This window comes from Hipposideros armiger, unplaced genomic scaffold (assembly GCF_001890085.2).
Source record: "Hipposideros armiger isolate ML-2016 unplaced genomic scaffold, ASM189008v1 scaffold_549, whole genome shotgun sequence".
Lineage (NCBI taxonomy): Eukaryota > Metazoa > Chordata > Mammalia > Chiroptera > Hipposideridae > Hipposideros > Hipposideros armiger.
Window position 1 is genome coordinate 1,156,048 of NW_017731899.1, and position 26,641 is coordinate 1,182,688.

At 46.5% G+C, this 26,641-nt stretch overlaps 1 protein-coding gene across 1 annotated transcript in view; it reads right to left on the reverse strand.

Moving 5' to 3' along the window:
• Nucleotides 1-32: 32 nt before the first annotated feature.
• Nucleotides 33-26,641, reverse strand: part of LOC109396921 (deleted in malignant brain tumors 1 protein) — a 147,298-nt gene continuing 120,689 nt past the window's right edge. Inside the window, exons 40-60 of the mRNA XM_019669164.1 lie at nt 25,768-25,921; nt 24,788-25,005; nt 23,861-24,172; nt 21,870-21,920; nt 20,965-21,003; nt 19,802-20,113; nt 19,196-19,225; nt 18,493-18,537; nt 17,295-17,609; nt 16,172-16,216; nt 15,271-15,585; nt 14,963-14,992; nt 10,581-10,613; nt 10,164-10,202; nt 9,642-9,680; nt 8,155-8,466; nt 7,302-7,343; nt 6,702-6,734; nt 5,963-6,138; nt 3,134-3,516; nt 33-767 (exon numbers count right to left, since the gene is read on the reverse strand). Coding sequence (XP_019524709.1) covers nt 476-767; nt 3,134-3,516; nt 5,963-6,138; nt 6,702-6,734; nt 7,302-7,343; nt 8,155-8,466; nt 9,642-9,680; nt 10,164-10,202; nt 10,581-10,613; nt 14,963-14,992; nt 15,271-15,585; nt 16,172-16,216; nt 17,295-17,609; nt 18,493-18,537; nt 19,196-19,225; nt 19,802-20,113; nt 20,965-21,003; nt 21,870-21,920; nt 23,861-24,172; nt 24,788-25,005; nt 25,768-25,921 — 3,215 coding nt within the window. The 3' untranslated portion in view covers nt 33-475. The remainder of the gene's footprint in view (nt 768-3,133; nt 3,517-5,962; nt 6,139-6,701; nt 6,735-7,301; nt 7,344-8,154; nt 8,467-9,641; nt 9,681-10,163; nt 10,203-10,580; nt 10,614-14,962; nt 14,993-15,270; nt 15,586-16,171; nt 16,217-17,294; nt 17,610-18,492; nt 18,538-19,195; nt 19,226-19,801; nt 20,114-20,964; nt 21,004-21,869; nt 21,921-23,860; nt 24,173-24,787; nt 25,006-25,767; nt 25,922-26,641) is intronic.

Below are 26,641 nucleotides of genomic sequence, written 5' to 3' on the forward strand. Positions count from 1 at the left end.
TTAAAAAAAAGAAGAGCTGTGGTTTCCTGACAGACACTTGTGAGTAGTTTATTTTTCATAAGACTCTTGGCAAGATTTGAAAATAAATTTTCACACCACCAGATAGACAGAAACAAAATGATCAACCTACTAGCATCTGAACATTAAGGGGTCAATTAAAACACTTTTTAAGGTGCAATGTGGTATAGATGGATAACTTTGTTCTTTATAACATTTTGTACAGTTTAAGACAACAATACAGTTCTGGTCAGTGAAGAATTAGAAAATGCAACATTTCTAGCCTGCAAAGAGAGCATTTGCCTTAGAAGTTTAGTAATCAGAGAAGATTTATTTAGCAACAAACCTCAGAGGGAACCTTCTTAGCTGTTTCTTTACCTGTCTCTATGGGACAACCTCTGATTTGTCAAACTCATTATTTTATTGAAGAGAAATAAACTTTGCTTCTAATTTCTAACAGATTCATGTGTGGGAGGGATCACATGGAGTCCTTGCTCTGATCAGTTCCTTTGTGGATTTCTAGGGGCCCCACCATTTGGAAATGCTCAGTCTGGTCTTCCATGGCCTCCACGGGGCCTGCACCCCTCTTGTTCCGCCCTGCACAGCCTCGGGAGCATGGGGAAGAGTGGTCCCCCACTTTGCACACGGCGACCTCACACTGCAGATAGATCACATCATAGCTGTTGAGAAAGTTGAAGGCATTGAACTTGAACTGGGCCATGTTCTTCTGGTGAGAGTGGAGGTTGACATAGGTATTGTCTTTGATGCACCTGATGGGAAGAAGAACCCCAAGCCAAAGGATCAACTTAAAGCATGGTATGAATTCACTTTGACTCAAATGATCAGGCTTGGACACTGACCTCTGAATTCCAAATTGAGTTCTTTCCCTTACCCACTCTTTATTTCTCTGATATATATAAAAAAAGCTTTACAATACTACCATGAGTGGAAAAACCACTATTCCTGCTCAGAAATAGAAGGGAAGTATAAAATAAAAATAGTAAAAACAAAACAAGGTAATTAAATTCTAGCTAGAGCTGTTGCCTTCAAAAGGCCTACTCGATTTTGTCAAAAAGGAAGATGAAAGGTGGGGGTTGTATTACTTAAAGGTGAACTTAGATGATTTTAAAATGCGTTTTGTAAACCCAGTGCAACCACTGAAAAAGTTAGGGAAAGAATTATGATACATCAGGCGAGGAGATAAATGGAATAATATAAAATGCTCAATTAAAAGTAGCATATAAAATGCTTAATTGATACCAGAGAAGGCAGCAAAAGGAGAGTTGGGGGAGGGGAGGGGAGAAGCAAAGAACAAATGCAACATATAGAAAACAATTATCAAAATGGTAGATTTTAATTCAACTGTATCAATAATCACTTTAAAAGTGAATGGCCTAAATATACCGATTTCAAGACAGAGGCTGCCAGAGAAGATTTTTAAAAATCCAAGACCTAGCTATATGTTGCCTATAAGAAATCCACTTTAAATATAAAGGCATAGATAAATTAAAAGTAAAGGAATACAGATTTACTCTGCTAATACTAATGAAAAGAAATCTGGAGTAGCTGTGTTGATTTCAAACAAAACAGCCTTCAGAGCCAGGATAATGATCAGGGATGAAGAGGGGCATTACATAACAATAAATCCTCCAAGAAGACATAACAATCCCCAATATATATGCACCTAATAATAGAGTGTCAAAATATATGAGGCAAAAACTGACAGAACTGCAAAGAGAAATTGCTAAATCCATTGTTATAGTTGGAGACTTCAACACCCCTCCATCAGTAATTGACAGATCCAGCGGGCAGAAAATCAGGAAAGATACAGCTGACCTAAACAGCACTGCCAACCAGCTAGACCTAATTGACATTTATAGAACACTCCATCCAACAGCAGCATTCTTCTCAGGTCCACATGGAATGTTCACGAAGATAGACCACATTCTGGGTCATAAAACACACCTTAACACAAATTAAAAAGAACAGAAACCACACAAAATACATCCTCAGATCACCATGGAATTAAACGAGAAATCAGTAACAGAAAAATTGCTAGAAAATTCCTAAATATTTGGAAATTAAACAACATACTTCTAAGTAACCCATAGATCAAAGAAAAAGTTTCAAAAGAAATTAAAAAAAAATTTCAAAGTATGTGAAAAGGAATATACAATTGACCAGACTTTGTGGGAAGCAGCGAAAGTGGCGCTTAGAGGGAGATTTATAGCATTAAATGGATTATTGGAAAAGAAGAAGAATCCAAATGAACAAGCTCCCACCTTAGGAAATTAGAAAAAGAAGAACAAGTTAAACCTAAAGCAAGCAGAAGAAAAAAGCGTCAGTTGTTCAATTCTGGTACCGACTGTGCCTCTCCCTTTGATGTATTTGTAAGGAGAATTAAAGGCAAGAGCTTTCTCCCTCTGACTTAGTACAGTTTGATGCCACATCTGTGCACTGCCCACACCATGGCTCACACCACCCAGGAAAGGTACTGCCTCTTGCTCTACCCCTGGCTCTGGGAAACAGTCACTACGATGCTTCCTGGGGCTTCCGGATGGGGTGAACTCACCACTCTAAAGCTGCCATCAGTAAGTGATAGGTTTTTTGCGGTGTTTGCACTGGTTGCCAATTGCCCATCCATCAGCATTTTGCCCTTATTAGTGGACAAGGGAGCTAGAAAGGCAAACAACTTGCCAGAGTTCTAACTTGACAAATCCTTTGTTTAACCAAAGAAGCCAGGATAAATCTCACCACTGTAAGAGCTTAGCCTGGGATAACCCACTAGCCCGCCAATATAGGCCAAATGTCCTGAGGACTGGGGAGGGTAATAGAAATCATAAAGCTTAAAGAGAAGGGAATGGGTGTGAGAGGTGGAATAGGACAGTAGAGTACAAGACAGCAAGGGTCCTGCCCAGGACTCTGGCGATTCAAGGGAAGTTCCATGGTTCCAATAATTATTTGTCCCCAAATGGGATCAGAGGGACGGCGAGGGCCTCAACTCTGCCTCTGGGGCGTGATGAGGACTCTTACACAATGTTACGACTTAAGGCTACCAGCTGAGGAGCCAAAGGTCCCCCAGCGGACTGCCGCACGAATCTAAGAGTCAACCCAGAGGACCTTCCGTGTTCCTTACCCTTGCCGGATCAAATCGTACTTGACAGTTGTAAAGTCGCGGGGATCTGGTGAAGCCACGCAGGTATCCACAGAGAGAGTCAGGCTGGGATTGGGGCTGTGGAGTGTGGCCTGGAGGATGACCTCGTTTCTCTGGCTGGCGTAGTACGGCCCCGCGCGCCCCACGTGCTGTGACACGGGCAACTCGAGGAATGATATGGACACATCATGGCCAGCGCTCTGCCTTGGGGTGTCAGCCCCAGGAACAATTTCAATGGCTGATGGGCCGTCCACCCTGCAGGTGAACTTCAGCTGGGGCACCCTGTGCCGCACAATGACCGGGCCAGGGTGGCCCCGTATTCGGCCTCTGATGGAGTTGGAGTAGCTGAGGGAGCCAAGGCTTTCCTGGAAGGAAGAGAGCAGAGTTGGTGGCCAGGGATCCTGGTTCCCTGACAAGCACCTTCCTTCATGAGCAGAGACCTCTGCTGCTTGGTGCCAACTGGCTGACGAGCTGGAGGCGGGGAGGCTTTGGGCCTGGCCTCTGTGGTACCTGATATCATGATGGGGTGACCTGATGTCCTTGGAATTCAGGGTACATGCAGGGAGCCCCCACTGGGTGAGCCTTGACTCCCTTCTTCCCTCCTGTGAGGGCCAAGCTGTGGGGTGGCTGCTGAATTCATCCACACATTCCACTCCCTTAGCCCATGATGTGCTCAGGCAAGAACAGTCCATCCTCACTGGAATTCTTATCCTCTCTCCTGGCTCCTTTCTGCTCTTGACCCCAGACGAGTCCTGGCTCCATGTGAGCTGTGGGCCTGGCCCTGGTGACCGTGGCTTTCAGCCTTGCTCCTTCAAATCCATTGTGACTTAGAGAGGCTTAAGGGGGTGCTGAGGCTGATGAGCAGGGGCCATTGCCTCTGGCAGCCTCTTCCCACAGCCCTGTGTGTTGCCCAGAGACTCAGCCTGTTCGGGGACATTTGTTCAGGGGAGCTTTGCTTTGTGTGATCCAGGTCCTGTGACATTCTGCCGTGGAGCCCCCCGCCCCCCAAGACCTGCTTATACCACTGTTTCTCACTGGCCTGCCTTTTTAGACATTTTCTTTCCTACTCATCCCACTTCCCCTCCAGCCCTATTAAAAAAATTTGTACCAAAAAAGAAAGATTTTTAAGACCCATAAAGAAAGATTTTTTTTTCTTTTTTTGCCCCTAAGAACCAGCATCTCTCCTGCCCCTTGAGGGTGACATCGCCCTCGTGGAGAACGCACAGTTTAGAAGATAAGCTAAACTCATGGCCACAGGGACCTGCTCCCTTCAACCTGACCTTGGGCTTCCTGGTGCTCAGGGGTCTCGAGTCTCTTCCTGGAACCCTCCAAGCGTGCTGCTGCCTCAAGCCTCGGCACCTGCTGACTCCCTTCCCAGTGCTCCTCCTGTTCATCTGTACGAGGTTCCATCTCTTCACGAGCCTCGGGCCTTGGCCCCCTATTCAAAGTGGCCTTTGCTCTTCCCCAAATCATTTTCTGTTCCCGTCTTTGCTTTATTGTCTTCTTAACCCTTTTCACTATAAAGGACTCTCATTTGTGCATTTGTTCAGTGCCTCTCTCCCTTTTCTTGAATGTAAGAGCCATGGAACAAACCCCTGTCAGGCTTATTGGCTGCTATGACCTCAGCACCTAGAATGTTGCCCATTCACAGACTCTGAAATCAGACACAGGAGCTTTTTGCGGTGGTATTTTCCTGGTGGGTAGCCTGGGACTGGTGGTCCCTGACCCGCTGTGTCCTCTGGCCCCAGCAATGTGGTCAGCACACGAGGCCTGCTGGGGAAGCTAGGCCAGTCAGGACCAGAGAGGACAGCTGAGGGTCCCCCCTGATGGCCCAGAAGCTTCTGGGGCTGCCCTCCTCCCAGACACCAGGGGGCTTCCAGCATGATTTCTGGGGCAGAAACTTCTGAGGTGAAAACTAGAACTTCCAGAGCAAAAAGGATAAACATGACCATGGTCTGTATAACCAAATATACAAAATGTCAAGTAAGAAATTAAAGTGCTTATTTGGCATCATGCATACTGTTTGAATGAATTCAACTTCCAACAATGTCAAGTGTGTGTATGTGTGTGTGTGTGTGTGTGTGTGTGTGTGTGTGTGTGTGTGTGTGTCTTTCTGTCTGTCTGTCTGTCTAAACATGGATGGAAAAAATGGAGGAATAGTGTGGGGATCTTCCTCTGGAACATGTTACATTGGTAAATGTCCTGAGAAAAATGATTTTGTGGTTATATGCCCTTCTGATATCTTTGGTATACTTGTTTCCTTTACTTCAATGATATTGTTTTGTGAAATAAACAGGTGGTTAAGGAAAATGAATAAACATAATGCATTTCATTACACATAAATGTCCTATGTATTTACTATCTAGACTGGGAAATGCTAGCTACCTGGTTAAAATCACAGCAGTCAGACAGATAGACAGACAGACAGACAGACAGAACGTCTGTCCTCCCCATCCCAAGCCCCATGGCTTGCACGTGGTAGGTGTGCATGAATGCTGACTAAAGAAGCATGTTGTGAAAAATGCTTTGGCTTTGGAGCTAAGGGAATAATAGCATCCATCCACCCATCCACCCGTCTAACAGCACTCAGCACTTGTTACTGTGTATTCAAAATTCAGTATGTATCCCAAATTCCCAAAAGGAAGGAAAGCTTCAGACAAATTAGTGAGCTGCTCCAGTTCTCACCAAACTCACAAATAAAGTCACAGCTTGTCTCTACCCAGGTTTTTTAACAGGTGGTTGAATTTTTCAAACCTCTCTTGGCTTCCATGCACAGAAGGGAAGGGTACCACCACCTTGTCAGTTTCTTACCTGTTGGACAGTGCCACAGTGACCATAGGGAATGTTGAAGATCAGGTAGCGTCCCGTGACTTGGGGGCGACAATGCTCATCATTTAAACGGACATCCCAGGAGGAGTAGCCCAGCCTCCGGAGATAGCCTCGGTCAATGGTGACTTGAAAGAAGTGAGGCAAGCAGGAGAGCTGGGCTGCAGGAGAAGGAGGCTGGTGAAAAGCTCACACAGAGAACCTGGTCCACTGGATGCATAGGTCAGGGGTGTGGGTGTACGTGTACTCTCTAAAAGTACCATGGATAGTTCCCTAGGTTGGCTCAACTCTCATCACCCCTTACCTTTGACTTGACTTTCACTGACTTTATTTGTATCTCCCTTTTCCAGAAGTCACACAACATCCATAGGGAATTGTACCCACAAAATGCATCCTGTCGGCTGTGAGTCAGAACCTCCTCTAAGGATTTAAAGGACAGCTCATTTCACATGTTGAGAGCCCCTGAGCCTGAACATGCATCTATCTGGGCCTTTGCATGAGAGATAAGTTAGAAAGAGAGGGGAAGCCAAGCGGGAGGGAGGTTGGGTGCAAAGGGGCTTCTTCCCCAACCTCCTAAGGCCCAGTGAGTGGATGGAAATACAAGCGATCTCAGTGGAGACACAGAAGCTGGTCCCCTCACAGCCTTTTCTTTCTTCCCCAGACAATTGCTCTCTTAGCTCCCCCTTTCCACAGCCTCAGACTCGAGGAGAAGAGAAGACTTTACCATTGTCCTTGGGTACAGTAGAGTCAGCTTCACCTGGTAAGGGAAGAACAAGGAAGAGCAAATGTTAACTGTGCAGAAACACTGGAAGAGGGTGATGCAGCCAGCAGTAGACGTGAAATGTAGGGGAATGGGCTCAGGTGATTTAGCTATTAAAGCTGGGCACAATGACATGAAAATAGTCCAGGGCAATGCAAGAGGAAGGAGACCCCAGGGCCTCCTGATGGAGCTGAGGATGGAATTCTGAAGTAGCCTTGAGAATACGGGTGCCATCAACATGAGGATTTGCTGGAGCTGGAGGATAGTACATACAGGGCTTTGCAGGTTGTAAACACCATCACCTGTATGAACTCTGGCTGGCGTCCCTCCCCATGCACAGGGCACATTTGGAAACTGAGGCTGGGAAATATGAGAGTGTGGCTATCAAAGGCCTCCCCAGCCCAGAAGCTGGCCAGGATGGTAACCTAGGGGAAGGGCCCAGGCCAGGAAGTGTGACTGACCAGACTCACTCAACCTCAGCCCCAGACCACGGGTCCTTTGGTTGCTGTAACTGGTGAAAAGGAAACTCCTTGGTGTATAATCCAAGACTAGAAAGTGAATTACCATTTAGAGTGGGTCCTCCAACAGCAGGAGGAATGGCTGGAGCTGTGAACAGACACAATAAAAGTGAGGATCTGGAAAGTAAGCACCCCACAACCCCGGACAGGCTGATACCACATGGCTCCTGCAGGATTAGTGTTTTTCTCAAGGGCACTCTGATCACTTTTCTATTTGGGGCCCATTTCTATGCAAAACAAGAGTAACTCCTACATCAAGGTAAAAGCAATGGCCATGATTTCTTTACCCTGTTTTCCTGTAAAAAGCTCAGACTGGAACAGACAAGGTGAGCTCAGACTTGTTCACTAGATCTTAGAATTCCATACCTCTTTGAGATGTACATGGGTGAATTAAGGCCAAATCTTGGATGAACGGGACCCAAAGGGGGAACTCAGGACATTGTAGGGTTCTAACATCTGAGGGCTAGGTCAAGGTGAAGAATGGTATCCACCCAGGACTGTGCCCTTGATGGTCTTGTCAGAAATTGAAAAAGGGACTTGGACGAATTGTAGTCTGATAGCAGCAAGTGCTATGTCCTTCGTCATTTTTCTTACACTGTCACTTTTTCCTTCGGTCTCATAATCTTTTAGCTGTAGTTCGGAACAAATATATTGCAATTAGACAAAATGGGTCAGTACCGAAGCCTGTATGATTAAAACATTTACCGCAATGGTTGCGTAACAAATATGCTCTTGTTATCCTAGAATCTGGCTCCTTGGCAAACCTGATATTCCTTGGGGTGGTGAATTTTGACCTTAGGAATGTTTGGAGAGAAAAGAAGGGACGGGGAGTCTCCGGAAGACCCCAGGGCCTGGCGTGGCTTGGCGATGGGGCGGGGCAGGGTAGGGGCGCTCGGTACCTGCACAGACCACGCCCGCGTCCTCCTGGTGCTGGCAGTCGTGTTGAGCCCAGCCAGAGTGGGCGCAGTGCTCCAGCGCATCCTCGGTGCCCTCACAGCGCACGTTGTCCAGCAGGATGGGCCCGGAGCCCCGGCCGAAGCGGCAGCGCCCAAGGGCCCTGAGCGCGTGGCCGCAGCCCAGAAGGCGGCACACGACACGGGCGTTCTTGATGTTCCAGTAGTCGTCACACACCGTGCCCCACACGCCCTGGTGCCAGACCTCAACACGGCCCTCGCAGCGGCTGCGTCCATCGACCAGGCGCAGGGGAGGGTCTGCGGGAAGCAAGCGAGGGAGTCAGGTGGGAAGAACGCATGGGCAGGTTCCTACCCTGGACCGCACCTCAGGTGTCTTGTCATTTACAATAGGAAAGAGAACACTGGATGAGTTCTTTGTCTGGTGCTATAGTTCCCTCTGTCTCCCTCTCTCCCTCCTTGTGTCTCCCTCCCTCCCTACCCCACCTTTCTCAGTTGCATTCACTCTTTCACAAAACCGTAAAAGCTTACGGTTTAACTAACTGAAATTACGGTTAATTAACTGAAACCCTGAAGGAATGGCGATTATGGGCAGCCTAATTTCCCAGATACCTAAGAATTTAATCTTTAAACAAAAATACTAAAACCCTTAGCCTCTAAGGAAGTAATAATTAAGCATGAAAAAAAGAGTAAAAAAATAAAAAGTCCTGTGGTTGGGGCCCTGATCTGATAGGATTGATGTTCTTATAAGAAGGGACGCCAGAGCAAGCGCTGCCTTCCTCTCCACCTTCCCCACCTCCCCCTAGCACCACACTCAGGAAAAGCCCTGTGACCACGCAGTCAGCAGGTGGCTACCTCCAACCCACAGGAAGAGCCCTCACTAGACATCAACCCAGGTGTCACCTTCACCTTGGACTTCTAGTCTCCAGAACTGTGAGAAAATACATTTCTGTTGTGCAAGCCATGCAGTGTGTGGGGTTTAGTTATGGCAGCCCTAGCTAAGACAGTGACCTGAGGCAAGCCTCTTCCTTCTTGGGGCCTCATTTTCCTCCAAAGCAAGGGTGGTTATTTAGTGTCTTAACCCCTTGATTGGGTAGGGTATTACCTGGCAACCTGTGAGACATGCAGACTTCAGGCTCCACCTGGACCCACTGAATCAGAATTTGCATTTCTCCAGGTGTTCATTTACACATTAATATTTGAGACTCTCTGGTGTGGGCCATCCCTAAGGTCTCCTCCAGGGTTGACATTTGATGTTATTTTATCTCATTCATCCTGTCCCCACATCTGCCTGTACTGTGCAGAATTCGATCCAGTGATGGGGGCGTGGCCTGGAACCTGCCTGACCTCCCCCCTCCTCTCTCCTGACCTCTTCTGGGGAAACAGGAAGTGTTTACTCTGGTGTGTCAACTTGCTAGGCTGGGGTTTCTCAGAAAGTCACTCACCAGGACTATGCCAAGGAGCAGAGAGCATACCTGGTGAAGAAGGCTCTTTGCCTGAAGTGGGAGTTGTATCTGGAGACAAAGAAGAATCAAACTCAAATATCAGTGAAAAAAATTGAAAAAAAAGGACTTTTTTCTGAACAGCAGTGTGGTAGAAAACAGAAGAGTGAATGGGTAGAATGAATGCTATCACAACTCAGTTCCTGGTGTGTGTGTTTCAGTGTGCGGGACGGGTCAGAGCATCACCTGAAACATAACACGCACCACCAAGCAGGTGGAGGTGTGGACCCCCAGCCCTCGCCTCCCTTGGGCACATCTGATGAAGACCAGTACAACCAGCAGAAGGCATGCCCTAGCGGAGGGACCACTCCTGTGTCTATGGATGAATAAAGAGAACATGAAGCTTAATTTCTGTGAAAAGGATGCTGGGACTTCTGTTTACATTGGGGCTTATACTGTAGACAAATTATTCAGTGTATATGTTCATTTGTAAAATAGAAAGAGGGAGAGTTGATTATATCTAACTTAAGAAATGTGAGAGGCAGAAAACATTACCAGAGGGGATGTCCACTTCTGCAGAGGTTAAAGATGCATCTGTGCAAGAATAAAGAAAATAGGACACTTAAAAATGAGAGAAAGGGCATTTCTGTGTGTCTTTTTATCGAGGGTTAGTCTGTGGTCAAAATGGTCATGAAGTGTGCTCATTTTCTACATAGAATATGCAGGAACGAAGTGGGTCTCATTAATTTAAATAGTACAGTGAGAGAGCCTTTACAAGCTGGAGAGGTCACTTCTACTGAAGTCGAAGAGCTAGCTAGACAAAAAGAAGAAAAAACAAGTACCAGTGGCGAGGACATGTGGGTTTCTATGTTACGGAGTCTGTTTTGGGGACAAAATTTCCATGGAACAGCCTAGCCTGATCAATGGAACTTCAAGAAGAGGCACTTAATGGGACAGTAGACAGTGCTTTACCTGGAGTGGAGGTCACAGCAGTTGAGATTGAAGCTGTAGATGAAAAAAAAATAACAAGGCAGAATAAGACAGCCATATCAGGCACACGTATTTCTATAAGATACAGGAGCTATAAAGATGGCTGTCATAGATCATGTGACTGGCCCAGTTTTCTTTCTTTTTTTTTTTTTTCTTTCCAGACAGGAGCTACTTCAGGGCATGTCCAGGTCCCCCATTGCCTCCAGGCCACCCCGCCGCTCCTTGGGTCTCCATTCCTCTTGCTCACCCTTTACTTCACCCCTTGGAGGTGGAGATGACCTGTTCAGGGGGCAACTACTGCTTCTCCACTGTATGGGGCTAACCTAACAAAGGTTCTGTAAATGGGGGACTTGCTTTCCCTGGTTCTCTCTCCTCCCTTCAAATGCAGGGGAGACAGTGACTCAGGAAAAGGTTAGCTCTGCAGACTGGAACTTTCCCTAGGTGGGCTGTCCCATGATCTCTACTGAGGGTGAGGAGGGGGTGGCAGGTCCATTTGTCTCCTGTTCTAAGTGTTGCCCTCAACTTAGCTTTATCAATAATAAAGGCCGTATTTTGTGTTGACTCTGGTGTTTTATTTATTAATTGCTTTAGCACCTAGAATAGGGGAGAGCACCCTTTTTACTGTCCTTCCCCAAATAATCCTCTAACGTTGTATTTGTAAAATTCTTAAACCCAAAGTCACACCAGGAACTCCTCGGATAATTGCAACCAGCATCTGTTAGCATTTACGGCCATTGCTGATGTGGCTGTGTTTTGATGTTTTTCCCTCCTGGTCCCTGCTCCCCCTCCCCAATTTGTTGTCTTACCTAATACACGTCCAGTAGGGAGACCAGGCAGCCAACTATTATGTGTGCAAGAAAGTAAGAACAACAGGCTCTGTGGAACATACCTGTGTGTATTCAAGTGCTTTACTTCAGCTTGAATGTTGGGACCTCAACTTGGCTGTATAGACACCCTCCTTGTCTATTTCAGGGTTCTAGGCTATTTTTCAAGAGAGTAATTCAGCCAAGTGGACCCTGGACAATTTGTATAGCATAATTGTACTATCTAGGTAGAATTTCAACACAGTAATATGCCTTAGACAGGTAGTAAGAGGACAAATCAGCAGAAAACTTGTTACTAGTTGTAAGGACCAAATCTGTGGCTGAAATTGAGGTAGAAACTGTCAAAACAAGCCTAAGTTAAATTATAATTAAATACCATCCATTTCAATCAAGTTCACTGTTAGTAATTTTTTTTTTTTTAAGATGAGCCATCCTGCCACCTGTTGGCAGCTCAGCGGCTGCTCAGCTCGGGCTGACTCGAACCGCTGTTGCTCAGAGCTCAAACTCTTGAGCAAGCTCTTAACCAACTGAGCCTCTCAGCCGGCCCCACTGTTAGTAATTTTTTTACAAGTCACCCTGTTTACAAATTATGCCCCAGTCGTGTTCATATTTGATTATGCTCTGTTCCTATTTGGTTTTATATTCTCTGTTTTATTAAGCTAAGGGAAATAAAGAATGGAGACCATGATGCATGGATCTGGGACCTAAGAGACCTGGGTTCTAGTCTCTGCTCTTTGTGAAACCAAGCACTTGACCTTGGGCAAGTCCTTCTGTTTTGAATCTCCAAGCTGTTGCATCTGAAGGGCTAGTCCATGGACCAGCAGCACCTGTTCCACCTTGTTAGAAATGCAGTCTCTTAGGCCCACCCCTACTGAATCAGAATCTGCATTTTAACAAGGTCTCTAGGTGACTTATATGCACATTAAAGTTTGAGAAGCACCATGTATCCACAAGGAGATGCCTCCAGGCCCAGAAATAATTGGCGTGGGCCAGTAGGGAGCTAGACAGACAGAACATGCCCATATAAAGGGGGTAGGGGGTCTCCTGCTCAATCCTAGACAATTGGTGCTCTGCTAAAATTCATACTGGTATTTCCCATCCTCTGGTTTTTCCACCAAAGCTTGAAATCTATACTTTTATATGAAACCTCTCTTTTAAAAAATGTGGTATTAAAAAAAGTTAAACACTGCATAAACAAAACTGTTATCTGATCAAAACCCATTCATGAATCAAAAGTGGCCCATTGGTTTCCTGTTGGTGAGTTCTGGTTTGAACAACCTCTAATGTTTCCTCCAACTCTTAGAAAAATTTTACACCGTGATGGTACCACATCAAACTTGTCTTGGCCTAAGAGACCTGGAGGCCACTTCTCACAGATCCAACCACAAAGAGAAATTTGTTTCATTGTCTGATATTCCTTAGAGGTCAGGTTCTACCAAGCCTTGCAGAAGGCTCTGAGATTTTGGAAATATGGACCACAGAGTACTTTCATAACTGTTTACAGCTCAGAGAAAACTTAAGCAATGGTATTTCTCCAATGTACTTAACCATATATGGAGCAGCTCAAGCCCTAGGATGATCCCCAAAGTGCACAGAAGAGGGAAGTTCACAGAAGAACACATTAGAGCGAGGGAGGTCTCAGCAGGTAGTGGCACACACATCCCTTCGGAACTTGACTACTGAGCTCCCATCACTGTGTGCGTGCACAAATGTGTACACTAAATCCTCAGGACAGACTTCATCCTCCTCTTCTCCAGATGAAGAAACCGAGGCCTGAGAGCTAAGGGGACTTTCCCACTGTCACTCTATTGGTTAAGGATGGAGCCCGAACACAATCCCAGGTTCTCTGGCTGCAAATCCTGTGGTGCCACATTTCCACTCTAAAGATTTCAGTGGTCGGGCCGGCCAAGTGGTTCAGTTAGTTAAAAGCGCTAGCTTTGAGCAACAGGGTCGCCGGTTCAATTCCCACATGGGCCAGTGAGCTGTGCTCGAGCTGAGCTGCCGCAGAGCTACCAACAGGTGGCAGGATGGCTCAGCTGGTGAGAGCACGTGCTCCTAACAACAAGGCTGCCGGTTTGACTCCTGCATGGGATGGTGGGCTATGCCCATCTGCAACTAAGATTGGACATGGAACCTTGAGCTGAGTGGCTGCGAGCTGCTGACGGGAGGCTGGATGGTGACTGGACTTGGAGCTGAGCTAGCTGTGCCTTCTACAACTAAGATTGAAGGACAACAACTTAACAACTTGGCTGTTCTCCTTCTCCAATTTCCCAATAGAAATCTTAAAAAAAAAAAAAAAGAAGATTTCAGTGGTCAAAGAAGTTTGAGAAACATGGGGTTAGGTAGAGTTAGAAAAAAAAAATCTCCCACTGCAGGACTAGTCAGAGACTTTAATGTGCTAATAGATTATGAATCTTAAGTGGGGGGGTTATTTATTTCCTCAACTTATTTAGCCAGGAAATTTTTAAAAAAATTTGCATATCATTGGGTTGGTGGACTGTTGGGAGCCGGCTGCGTCTCAGTGTCTGACATGGCCAAGCACACTGCAATTGTGACAAATTCTTAAGCTCTGACTGGGAAACAGATACTGCTTTATATCGTGAAGAATTTAAATTCCCCTTCTAATAGATATATCACAATAATTATATTTTATACACTAAAGGCAATTTTGGTCACACTACTAGTCTCTTAGTAAAGGTCAAAGTACACACCCTGTAAATCTTAAGATCCTGCTTAGACAATAGTTTTTAGAATAAATGTTGGGTGGTCATGGTAACCATCCTTTGGGCGATTATGTAGAGGCTCAGGCCTTGGGAGTCATTGTAGGTGGAGGGATTTGGACTCAGTTAAGATAAGTTAGTCTTTAGCATAGAAAAGGTATAGCTGTTCCCTGGAGCATAAGAATTATGAGGAAGTAAAACCCTGATACTAATGGAAAAATAGTTAAACTGCCCAGTATAAAAAGGGGCTTGCTGTAAAAATAAAGTGAGACACTTCTTTTCTTGAAAAAGCACTCCTGTGTCTCCGGGCGTTTTTTTCCTTTTTCCTCACCGACTCCGCCTCCACCTGAGGGAACCCCTGGACCTGCGGGAGCTGGTCTCCCGCAGTGGACTGTACTGTGAATCACACATGTGGGAGATGTGGTACTCTATTATTTTCTGAAAATGCAGACTAGAGGGATAGTTTTGCCTGAGATATTGGAAGTCCTGTGACGGTTAAAAAATATCAACTCACTGAATACCCAAATGTGTGAACACTGTTGAGAATATGAGTGAAGCTCATGTCACTATAACTGGCTTTCAGAGACCTGAAGGGACTCTGAAATGACACCAAGGAGGGAGGGAGCAAACTGGACATTCATGTCCTACCTACGGGCGGTGCACAGTTACTGTCTGTTCAATTTACTATTTCACTCAACAAATAGATGAGCACCTTTTATTAGTTTGATATGAGCCTGGTACTTTGTTTCATATGAAGTATAAACTCCAAGGCTAGCTATGCATATGCGATCTATAAAAGTGAGAAAGAAAATAAAATTACCAGGTGAAGTGGCCATTTCCATGACTGATGCTGAAATTGTAAAACAGAAACTAAAATAAGATGAAAATCCAAACAAAAATCCCACCCGCAAATAGGAAATTCAGAAGATACTTTTTTATTTAAAAAATGTATACCTCCTGTATACTCAAATTAGATAAAAATGGCTTCTGAAATGGGAAATTAAAAATAAGAAAGTTTTCTTGGATGAGACCAAAACAGAGATGAGGATGCCGGAAGTGAGAACTGCTCAAAGGTTATGAGAACAATATAATTTCCCCATAGCCTCAGGAGAAAACATGCATGAGTACCTGAGCAAACGACTCCCGCGTCCTCATGGTGACCACAGTTGTGGACGGACAAGCCCCGATGCTGGCACTGGCCCAGGGTGGTCTCATTACCCTGGCACTGCACGTCGTCCAGGAAGATGCCCCCCACACCCTCCCCAAAGTGGCCGCTCTGCGGGGCTCTGACGCCTTCCCCGCAGTCCAGCTGTTGGCACACCACATGGGCGGCGTTGATACCCCAGAGGTCGTCACACACTGTGCCCCATGTGTCATCGTGGTATACTTCAACTCGCCCTTCGCAGCGATTCCTCCCGTCCACCAGCCTGATGACGGCCAAGTCTGGGGAAGACTCAGGGGTTATTACTGGAATGTGATCAGCTCTTCTTGCAAGTAATGTCTGGTGGGACTTTTTAGTTCCTCATATAATAAACGCTGAATTCCAGCGCTCTAGAAACCCTTATTTCCTTTTTCTAGCTTCCATAGAAATAAGTCAAATGAATGCTCACAAATTCAGTGATGGGCTTTTCCAGCCTGTTTCTTATTTCATGTAGTTTACTCCATCACTCCCATTTTGGATTTGAAATATGGTCAGTGCAAAGGTCAGATAAATATCTATTTTAGAGCTGAGCCATCAAATTGCTAAGCAACAAAGGAATATGTCAAACTCAACTTTTCATGATTTCTTTAGGCCAAACTTGTCCACTGGCCTAGACTACAAGTTAAATCTGACCAGACTAGACATGCGGCCACCTCTGCTGGTGACCTGTCTGCCCATATCAGCCCTGTGTTTTCTAGTCCTGGGGGAGGCATGAATCTAGGTGGGCACTGACATCACTGGTTCTAACCTCAGGGAGTCTGCTAGAAAGATGCGATAACTAGGAAACCTTAGATGATGCATAACTGAAACAAACAATAAACAGATTACCAACTGTAGGAGCTGTTTCTGCTGACTCTGGGACAACTTCAGCAGCTAAAAGAGAAAACCCAGGGCATTCGTGTTAGTGGATTTACAAAACGCTCGTGGGTTACAAGCAGAGCGGGCACACAAACCCATATTTGTGCCAGCGTGGTGGTTCAGAACATTTTGACAAATGCAGCACTGTCACAAGCAGTCAGCATTTTGAAAGACTGAGTCCAGACTAGGTAGTGTCTCTGAACCTGGGTGAGACCCTGGCTCTTTGACACTAACGGGACGCGTCTATCTGAGTTTTCCCCGGGGGCATCCGTGAGCGCCCCTCAGAGGATCTGAGGCTACAGAAAAGACAGGTGAGCATTTGAAGCCATTTTAGTTCAGAGTTTTCATTGGGAGGTGCCATGACTTGTTTGAAACATCAAACACTCACTCTTCAAATTAAAAAACTATGGACCAACAGAGTGGGATAGAAATAGTCTTGCTCCTGTCTTCACCTTCACTCCGTTGGGGGCTTGCTCCGCCTGGCCCTCTGAGGATGGAGGGGGTGACCCTGGGCTGGGGAGGGACCTGGCAGTAGGGTGGGGAGTCGCAGATGTTTGTTGCAGACATTGTTTAGTAACAAAAGGTAACAATAGGGCTTTTAAATATTCATTTGGCCTTTTTAGATGGTTGCATATAATTTCCCTAGTGGCAAAAAAACCCCAACTTTGTCAATCAACAAATCAGAAGAGTATTCATATATAGCTCTCTCTGAGAAACAGCTTCATGAGAAATTTATGAGATTGACACACATAGAAAAATCATTCTGGAAATTATAAACCTTCCCAGAGCAGAGACACAACTCCCTGGTTCCCTAGTATGATTTTGTTCATAGTATCTGTTCTCTTCTCTGGGCCAGGGGAACAGGCTATGATACTGGGCACACTTGAGACAAGTGTGACCAAGGTCCTGGATTTTGAGTCTGAGAGGGTCCCCGGGACATGGGGCTGTCTGTGCTAACACTGGGAAAATTCTGAGCAAGCTGGGCCAAGGCGTTTACCTGGCCTGGGACTCCAAGACTTTCAGGATTGGCCTGCTTGGCAGGTGCAGCTCTGCTGCTTGGGAGGGACACCCAATCTTGGGAGTGTTCAAGTACCTGAGCAGATGGCCCCAGCGTCCTCGTGGTGCCCACAGTTATGCACAGACAGGCCAAAGTGGTGGCACCGCCCCAGGCTGGTCTCATTGCCCATGCACCACACGTCATCCAGGAAGATGGGGCCAAAGCCATCACCAAACAGACTGTTCCTTGGGGCCGCCAGGGCCGCCCCGCAGCCCAGCTGCCGGCATACCACCTGGGCGGCAGACAGGCTCCAGAGGTCGTCGCACACCGTCCCCCAGGTGCCGTTGTGCTGGATCTCGACGCGGCCCTCACACCTGCTTTTTCCGTTGGCCAGTCTCACCACGGGCAGGTCTGCAGGAGCCAAGAACCGAGTCAGCACGAGAAGGTTCCCTCAATTCTCAAACAAGCCAGTATTTCCAGTTAGAGAATCCTACCCCAGACTGTGGATTGCTGTCCAGGCAGCATGGATCCACAGGAAATTACACACGCAGAGGAAAAGATATGACTGCTGCCTGTAGCTGAAACTTAGCACAAACCATAATGTTTTTTCTCACTGGGCAGTTTCTTTATGGGAAACCACATGTTGGTTTTGTAAAAGACCTGTACACTTAGAAATCACCTTTTGCTTTCATCCCCTTCTGGGTATATCATGCTTTATGTTGTTTCTCTAAAAATTCAAAAGAGTTCAGCTGAATGTTTGGGGTTCAGACTTGGATTTCTAACCCAGATCTCTCAAAGAGTATTATGAAATTCTCAGAACACAATTAATTCCACTTTACTTGAATTTAAAAATTATAAAGTATTTATCAGAGGATGATGGAGAAGGTTGGGGGTTAGAATAGCAAGCAGAGGAAGAGATGGCATCACTATGGCAAGAAGGTAAGGAATTGGCCAAGTGACACTGGGCCCTGATCCAAAAGCAGATAAAGTTGATTCTTAGATTCTGAGATTGGGCTAGCTCAAGGGGTCCCTTTTGAGAAGAGCCCATAACAGCGCTATGTGGTTCAAGACCTTGATACAGGGCTTTTAATGATGCTACGAGGGTTGGGGGGGCAGTGATTGGGCTCTCCTTGAAAAGATTCTTACACAAGAAGAATCCTCCATATTACCAGGTTGCTTCTAATGAGCACGCTTCAATTCCACGCAGCACCAGGGCTATGAAAATAATGTTGGCTACATTTCTGTTGGCCCCAGCCTAAGAAAAAGTGACACAATGTAAGAATGGAAAAAGTACCTATTGGATGGAAAACACCTGGCTGTTTCGCAGGAGTCGGAGAAACTACATCCGTAAAAAGAAAAGCAGTCATTGTAAGTACATGCCAAACAAACACAAAGAAATCGCATACACTTTTCCAGCATCATCAAAACCACATGCGTGAGTTTGCCTTTAAACAACCCCATCCAACCTCTAATCAAATTGTTACCATTTAAAATGTATGTGATGGTAGCTCATAGTTGCGTAGACATTATTCTGATTAAGAATAAGAAAATGAAATAAAATTGATGTTGGGCTTGTGAAGATGTGACCATAGGCCTCGGGCGCCTCGTCAGAGCCGAGTTAAGCATCCTGGCTCCCAGGTAGGGCTGCAGGTGAAGGAGCAGCTCCCGCCACAAGGCCCACCTGCCCCCAGGCCCCTCTGCCCTGTCTGGCCTGCCACGGTTTCGCTGCAGGAGCCACCACTTTGGGTCAAGAGACACCATCTGAGGGTCTGGCTGAAATGCAGCTCTTATAGGTGGAAAGGATCACACATCAACCTGTTAACACCCAGAGCAGCTTTTCCTCTGGGACAGAAGAGCAGGGCCCTTCGTGTATATGAAACGGCCCTGGGTCTTCACCTCTAGAAGGGAGGAAGGGCCTGGAGCTCAGAGCATTATCAAGGAAAGTTAAGGCTGGAGGGCTAGTCACCAATCAGCAAACAAAATCTATGCGAACTCACAGATCCCTGGGGGTCCAGATGCTGCAGAATCTGCAGAGATAAAGGAAACATGACAGTGGTTTAATAACAGAACCCAGGATGGTGGAGCGGCTCAAGGGTCATTGTCTCAGTGTCAATGGGGCTGGAGTAAGCAATTATCTTTAAGCATCTAGGGCTGTCCCCTCTGGGTCTTTACAGCCAGGTGTGGATGGTTCCACCTGGCAAAAAACTCTGAGGCAGTGATTCTGAGAGGGTTTGGCTTAGTAACCACCACCACCACCACCACCACCACCACCCACAACAACGTAGTTAACATCCTCGTGCATTTATGGTGCACCATATTCTTGACTAAATGTCCTCTGTGGAATGCTTCATTTAATCCTCCCAACAACTTCATGAGAAAAGTGCCATTATTTTCTTTATTTTACAAGTGATTAATCTTTGTAGACACTCAAGTTGAATGCCCTCCCACATATTAAACGCTTGCGTATTTTTCAGTTAGAACCGAACTCTGCTGTCCCAGACATGGAGGAGATTTAAGGTATGGAGGCATTTCCAGACTCATCTGCAAATTCCAGGCTTGGCCTGAGCAGCGCCCTGAGTGGCCCAGAAGGGACCTGTGCTCACCTGAGCAGATGACGCCAGCGTCCTCATGGTGACCACAGTTGTGGGTGAACCAGCCGCCGTGAAGGCACTGCCCTAGAGAGGACTCTCTTCCTGTGCAGTTGACTACATCCAGGAGGATGCTGCCTGACCCGGGGCTGAAGCTGGCCCCTGGGAGGGCAGACACGGCCAGGCCACAGCCCAGCTGTCTGCAGACCACATGGGCGTCCTCTATGGACCAGCTGTCATCACACACCGTGCCCCAGGTATTGGCGTGGTAGACTTCCACTCGGCCCTCACACCTGCTTGACCCATTCACCAGCCGCAGGCCCAGACCTTGGTGGACATTCCAAACAACAACCTCCATCAGGGCTCATGCAGATAGGCCACCGGAAGAGAAATCCAGGGTTTCCTGGAAACTGTGCGCTGACAATCAATAATAACAACTCTACTCCCCGCTTCACTTCATTTCATTGATTGTTGCCTTGGGTGCTACTCAGTGTGTTTTCTGAGGAGGCAACCGGTTAAGAAACAGTTCTGCTCCTTAGCCCGCTGGCCCAGCAGTGACCTGTGTCACTGCACAGCTGCCCCCTTCTCTTTCACTGTGTGTTGTGAAGCCTTGGTTTCTGATGCTCACAGGGTTTGTTGGATTTTTCAGGAGAAGCTATCCTTCACACACTAATTGGCGTGCAAATAAGATTCTGCCCTTGCACACGTCGATCAAATGACAATAGCAATAGCTCTTGTATATGCTGTTCCTAATCAGATACAACCATATATGTGACTTCCCGGGCGTATAAAAGACAGTCATTACAGACCCCCATGTTCAAAGGGCAGTTACAAAAAAGGGTAGAGACTGGATATGTTCAGAACACAGCCAAGATGAGCTCATGGCAGAAATGGGTAGAGATTTGGGCTAAGCAGGGTACCACCATTCACCTTCCTAGGTGTGAGCTTCCTAGCCAGCCCCCATAAGCCATTCTTGCATCCCCCAGTTTCTTATTTCCTCTCACTTTCCAATCACAGGTTTTCTGGGTAAACCTAGATAGTTTCAGCCCTTCCTCCAGCAGCAGCCTTTTGTACGGCTGAGGTTGTGCAGGAAGGCAGTTTCAGCAAGTAATGCTGGAGTTTTTCCTGACCTAAAACTCTACAAAGGGAAGGCAACTGAACAGAGAAGAAAATATTACCTGTGGATGTGGGCACGTCTGTTGGCTTTGGAAAAGGTGCTAAGGACAGATAGAAGAGCGAAAGAAAAAAGTTATACTTCTTAAGCGTCAAATACATATAACTTTCAATCAACTGTCAGGGGGTGCTCTACCTCGTGGATCGTCTACAGTTTCTGAGTTTAAACCGATTTCCTTCCCAAGTCCTTCCTCTGTGGGGAGTACTCCTCCCGTCACCCAACCGGTGTGTCTACAGCCCAAGGGATAACAACCTCAAGGAAATCAAAGCATGGCGGTTGAGAGGTATTTTATAAAATCAGATATATTTTAAAGTCAAGAAGGCATTCTTTGGGGCTCGCTGCTATTGAGCATAACCTGCTCTGGTGCTTCCTTTGAAGGTTTGGGGTCATTTCTCTTTGTCCTCAGCTCTTTCCTGCATATTGTAATTTGCTCTTGAAGACCCGCCATGGAAAGCAGTGGTCCTAATTTGAAATGTGACAACTATTGGGCCTATCACAGAGTCAGGGAAACTAAAAATTGGTGCTTTCAGCTCCTTTATCCTTTACAATTCTGTCGAGTAGACAGCAGTACACAGAGGTCAATGCCTACTGTGCTTGGAAGACGTGGGGTGAGAAGGTAATGACTGACGTCTAAATAGTGGGCCCACATGGCCAGCACGCCAGCTGCTACCCAGAGAGACCCACTATATCCCAACATGGCCTTAGGAGGCAAAAGCCATGTTCCTCCTCCTCCTTATCCAAAACCAAGGGGTAAAGTGGCTCAGAGATTCACTCCAGGTCCCACAGCTAGGAAGTGATGAAACCAGGATGACAAATCCAGGGCTTTTGCCCCCTAAGCCATACTCTACTACCCTAGGTGACTTTGTCGAAGCAAGTTACAGTTAATCAGTTAAGAACAACTGAAATTACCTGAAGTTAGGTGACTCACAGTGGCTGATGGTGTTGAGTAAGTCAGCGAGGCTATGAGAAACATAAATGAAAAGGTATGGCGGGTCATGCCCCTCCAGCCATCTTAAACCCAACAGGTCAACCTGCTTATTTGAATCAGAAAGGTACATGTCTTGTTCTGGGGAGAAATTGCACCCAATGTGGACATCTGAGAATGGCCCTGAGTTACCATGGTTACAACCACCAGCTGTCCTGGGTCATTGGTTTCATGTCTGTCCTGCTGCTGGCCACTGTAATGTCATTTTGTGATTTTTTTTTTCCAGTCGGTGGCCACAGTGATATCAGGTTGCCTAGTGTGGAACGCTTATCTTGCCAGTTGCTTTGTTTATTTAACTCTTCTTGTGTGTGTGGGTCGTTTCTTCCAGAGTAAATGTCAGTTTGCAAAGGGCAGAAACACATTATCTCAAAGACATACACTGGCGACTTCAGCACCGGGAGGGAGCTGATGGGCCCGAGAGTAAGCATGGAGCTGAGCCAGGAGCGCCGGGGCAGGGGTGAGAGAACTCAGAGCGGCTGCTTGGACTTTTCCCATCACGCCTGACAAACCCCCCATCGCTCTACCCAGGGCCCTGGTTCCAAAACTCCCTGCTCTCTAAGCCCCCAGCCCTATCCTCTGATGTCCCACTCAGCATGTGGCTTCAGCTCTCACTTTGCTCAGAACATCGATTCTGCCTATTCCTTTACTTCTCTCCTCTCCCCTCAGAACCCTCTAGTACCCCCACCCCCCCGCCCCCGTTTGCCTTTTCATCCTGGTCACTGCGGCCAGGTCTGGCTGACGAGCCAGTTTGTCTCTTACCAGCCAAACCCAAAAGGATGTGGAGATAAATGGGGCTTTTGACTCCAACTACTGAATTTATTTGCGGAAACTCAACTGGGATAAGGAGGTTGAACCAAAGGGATGGTTCCCAGAGGCTTAACCCGTCACTGGTGGGACATGAGATCATCTGAGGTGGTTTGTCTTCTATTTTAAGAGTTCATTTCATTAAAATTCATATCCATTTCATTAAAATTTAAAAATGTACATTCAGATCCATGCTAGTTAAGGATATTTTCAGATATACTTGGCATAAATTGATTAGATAAGATGGTTCACTATATTTTAATTTTTAAACATTTTAACATTATTTTATTGCTGCTGCACTTATTTTTATGTATTATTTGTTTATGGCAAGTGACCTTGGCTGTTCATTTGTGGTGGTGATATAAAGTTTCCTTGTGAAGTGAATTCATTTAACTGAAAAAAAAAAAGAGTCCATGTAAAGGAAAGTATTAAGAAAATTATAGGGCCGGCCGAGTGGCTCAGTTTGTTAAGAGTTAGCTTAAGAACATGAGCTCTGAGCAACAGGGCCGCCGGTTTGATTCCCACATGGGCCAGTGATGCTGTGCCCGAGCTGAGCTGCCGCTGAGCTGCCAACAGGTGGCAGGATGGCTCCGCTGGTGAGAGCACGTGCTCCTAACAACAAGACTGCCTGTTTGATGGTGGGCTATGCCTGCCCGCAACTGAGACTGAACTCGGCATCTTGAGCTGAGCTGCCGCGCGGATGGCTCAGTGGATACAGCATGTGTGCTCTTAACAACAAGGCTGCTGGTTCAACTCCCACATAGGATGGTGGCTATGCCCACCTGCAACTAAGATTGAACACAGCACCTTGAGCTTAGAGGCCACGAGCTGCTGATGGGAAGCCAGAATGCGACTGGCTTTCTCCACAACTAAGATTGAAGAATGAAAACTTGTCTGGTTCCCCTACCCCAATTCCCCAATTAAAAAAAAAAGAAAGAAAATTATAGTGTGGGTATTAGGTGAGTGTGGTAGCGATCATGCTGGGACATCTGAAGGGCTGAAACTTGGCGAACAGTGGCTGACGGATGAGGGACTGTCCGGGATTTCCCTATTGCTCTAACTACAGTGGGGACCATCATTTCTCACCCCCCAACCCCTGATTCAGGCCCACCTGAGCATATGACGCCGGCATCTTCATGGTGGCTGCAGTTGTGGGAGAACCAACCATTGTGCAGGCATCGCCATAGTCTGCCTTCAGTCCCCACACACTCCACGTCGTCCAAAGCAATGGGGCCCTGGCCTCGGTCAAAATGCGCCCTCTGGGGGGCCGATACAGCCATGCCACAGGCCAGCTGCCTGCACACCACCTGGGCGTCACGCAGGTCCCAGCTGTCGTCGCACACTGTCCCCCAGGTGCCGTTGTACTGTAGCTCCACACGGCCCTCGCATCGGTGGCGGCCGTTGGTCAGCCTGAGGGCCACATCTGGAAATGCAGACAAACCTGGTCCCTGCTGTGGGCACTGCCTACTTGCCACTGCCTTCAAGGAAGACCTGGCGTTTCCTCTGAGCTGACCACCTTTCGAGGGGTCCACTCTCATACCAGGGGAGGGAACTACTGTGGGTTAAAGTGGCTGCCAAGGTACTTTGGATGTGATCGCTCATGTCAGGGTGAGTTTTGGGGTGGCGTTTTTTAAAGCTTTTTTCCCAGACAAGATTGTCTACTTGACAGAGGCCAAAGGAGGCCCCCAGAAGCCCTGCGTGAAGTGGGAAGCACCCTGGATGCAAACACTGGTTGTTACTGCCCTGAGTGAGGAATAGTGCTCTTTGGGCAGGTGAAAGAAACCACATGCATTTTGAATGCAGCCGGTGCAAAGGGAGCATCAGCCAGTGTGACGTGCCCTGATATCAGAAGATGGAGGTGAGTGCATTGTTCCATGGCAGCGTTGGGTGTTCAACCACTTTCTCCAGGCAGATCTTGGGGGTAAACGAAGGAGCATGGGAACCCCTATCTAATTCCTACTGCCCAGGCAGGGTTGGCCATCCAACCTCACCACCATCACCAAACAGGGCCAGGGGCTAAAATGGCCAAAGGACCTACCCGTATTGTTCTCGTCTGGCACAAGAGACTCATAGGTGGCATAAAAGCCGATGTTGGTGATGATAGCATCGCTGTGGAAGACGACGGTCAAGCGATTTGAGGAGGAGGTAAATATTGGGGTTGTACTGGAACAGAACCTCCCCAGTGACAAAGATTCGCTTTGTGGACCATCGAAAATTTCCAGGAAGTCGTATGGACAGCCATAGAAGTTTTCCAGCCTGTGAAGTAACCATATCATTCAAACTCAAACCACTGGGGCTTTTCCCCAGTAAGCGCCGCCCAGGTTGGTTCAGGAAGGGTTCTGCAAAGGCTGTCTGAAACCTCCATCTCTTCACATAGGTCAGAGGAAATGAAGACCCTGTTGATGTAGGCAGTATGTATCTTCCTGTTTCTAAAAATCTTTTCATTTTTTAACATTTTCATTCAATTATATTTTCTGAATATGTATTACAAATACAAGGAACATAGCTGAAGTGGTATTGACAGGTATTTGGGGAAAAGTAAATTTTCTCCCACCCCTGAGTAGCTCCTCTCACTTCATTCTCCTTCCCAGAGGCAGCTACAATCAACAGCTTCTTTATGTTTCCTTCCAGAGAGAGTCTATGTACAAACGGCAGCTATTGTACCATTGTCCGTGGTTTTCTTGCAGATCATTTCACAGAAATACACCCTACACATGTGACAGCAATGTACAGGTGTACCAGAAGCTATCTAACTGATCTCCCATTGAAGGGCAATTAGATTTTTTCCAATCTATGCTCCTATCAGAATGTCACCATGATTATCCTCAGTGTCATGAGACTTTATCTGTAGATCAAATTTCTGGAACTAGAATTGCTGGGTTAAAAGATCCTTGTGCTTACATCTTGATCAAGATTAATGCCTTTGAGAATTAAATATGGAAGTTGGTACTTTGGGGAGGAAGGGATAGCAGGCAGTTTAATGGAGTAAAGAAGAAAGTAAAAGTAGAAAATACTCACTTCAGCACCTCAAATGTAAGTTTGACATGAGCTCTGGTGTCCACTTGAATGTCCCAGGCACATACCACATTTGTGGGGTATTTTTTAGGATACCAAGGGCTGGAGAAGGAGCCAGAAGCATTTGTGAGCAAACCGCCACAGTGGAAATTTTCATCTGCAAGAAACAGTGAGGAAACTCTATCAGAAGGGGCAATGGCCTCTGCTGGTATTTTTAGAGGAGTCAAGAGGGGACAGAATGAAGGCAAAAGTCAGGAGAACTTTTTCTAGGGCTCCTTTGGCCAGTAACCAAAATGTTAGCTTTGGAGACCTGTCTGAATTTCCAATGTTGTTCTTTGTCAGATAAGATCATTACATGTGTCCTGTTGGGCTTACAGGGTTTTGTAAGGAGAAAAAATAGTGACATATGGTTGAAAGAGCTTTATGAACCCACATGCACAGATAGGTCCAAGCATGCATTTTAATGAAAAGGGTGCAAAGACTATGCAAGCCACAGCGCCCTTTCTTAGTACAATGTCTTATAAAATACCTCATATTAGAAGAGCTCCCATATTATATACAAATCCTAGCTGAAATCAAGACCAAGGTTTCTTAAAGTATCCAACTTATGGCTGAAATATTGGATTTGGTATGGAATCTGTTAAAGGACCCTTTGTGCTGCAGCTTCTCATATGCAAAAGGAAGAAAGAGGCTTCATCTAGCTGCTGGAAGTGCTAAAATTGAAACAAAGCAAATATGAACCACACGACGGGTTTAAATAAAGCTGAAGTTGGGGCCGGCCGAGTGGCGCATTGGTTAAGAACTGGCTTGGGACGCCAGAGGGCCCCGGTTCGGATCCCACATATGAGGGCCAGTGACACTGCCCTCTACAGCTAAG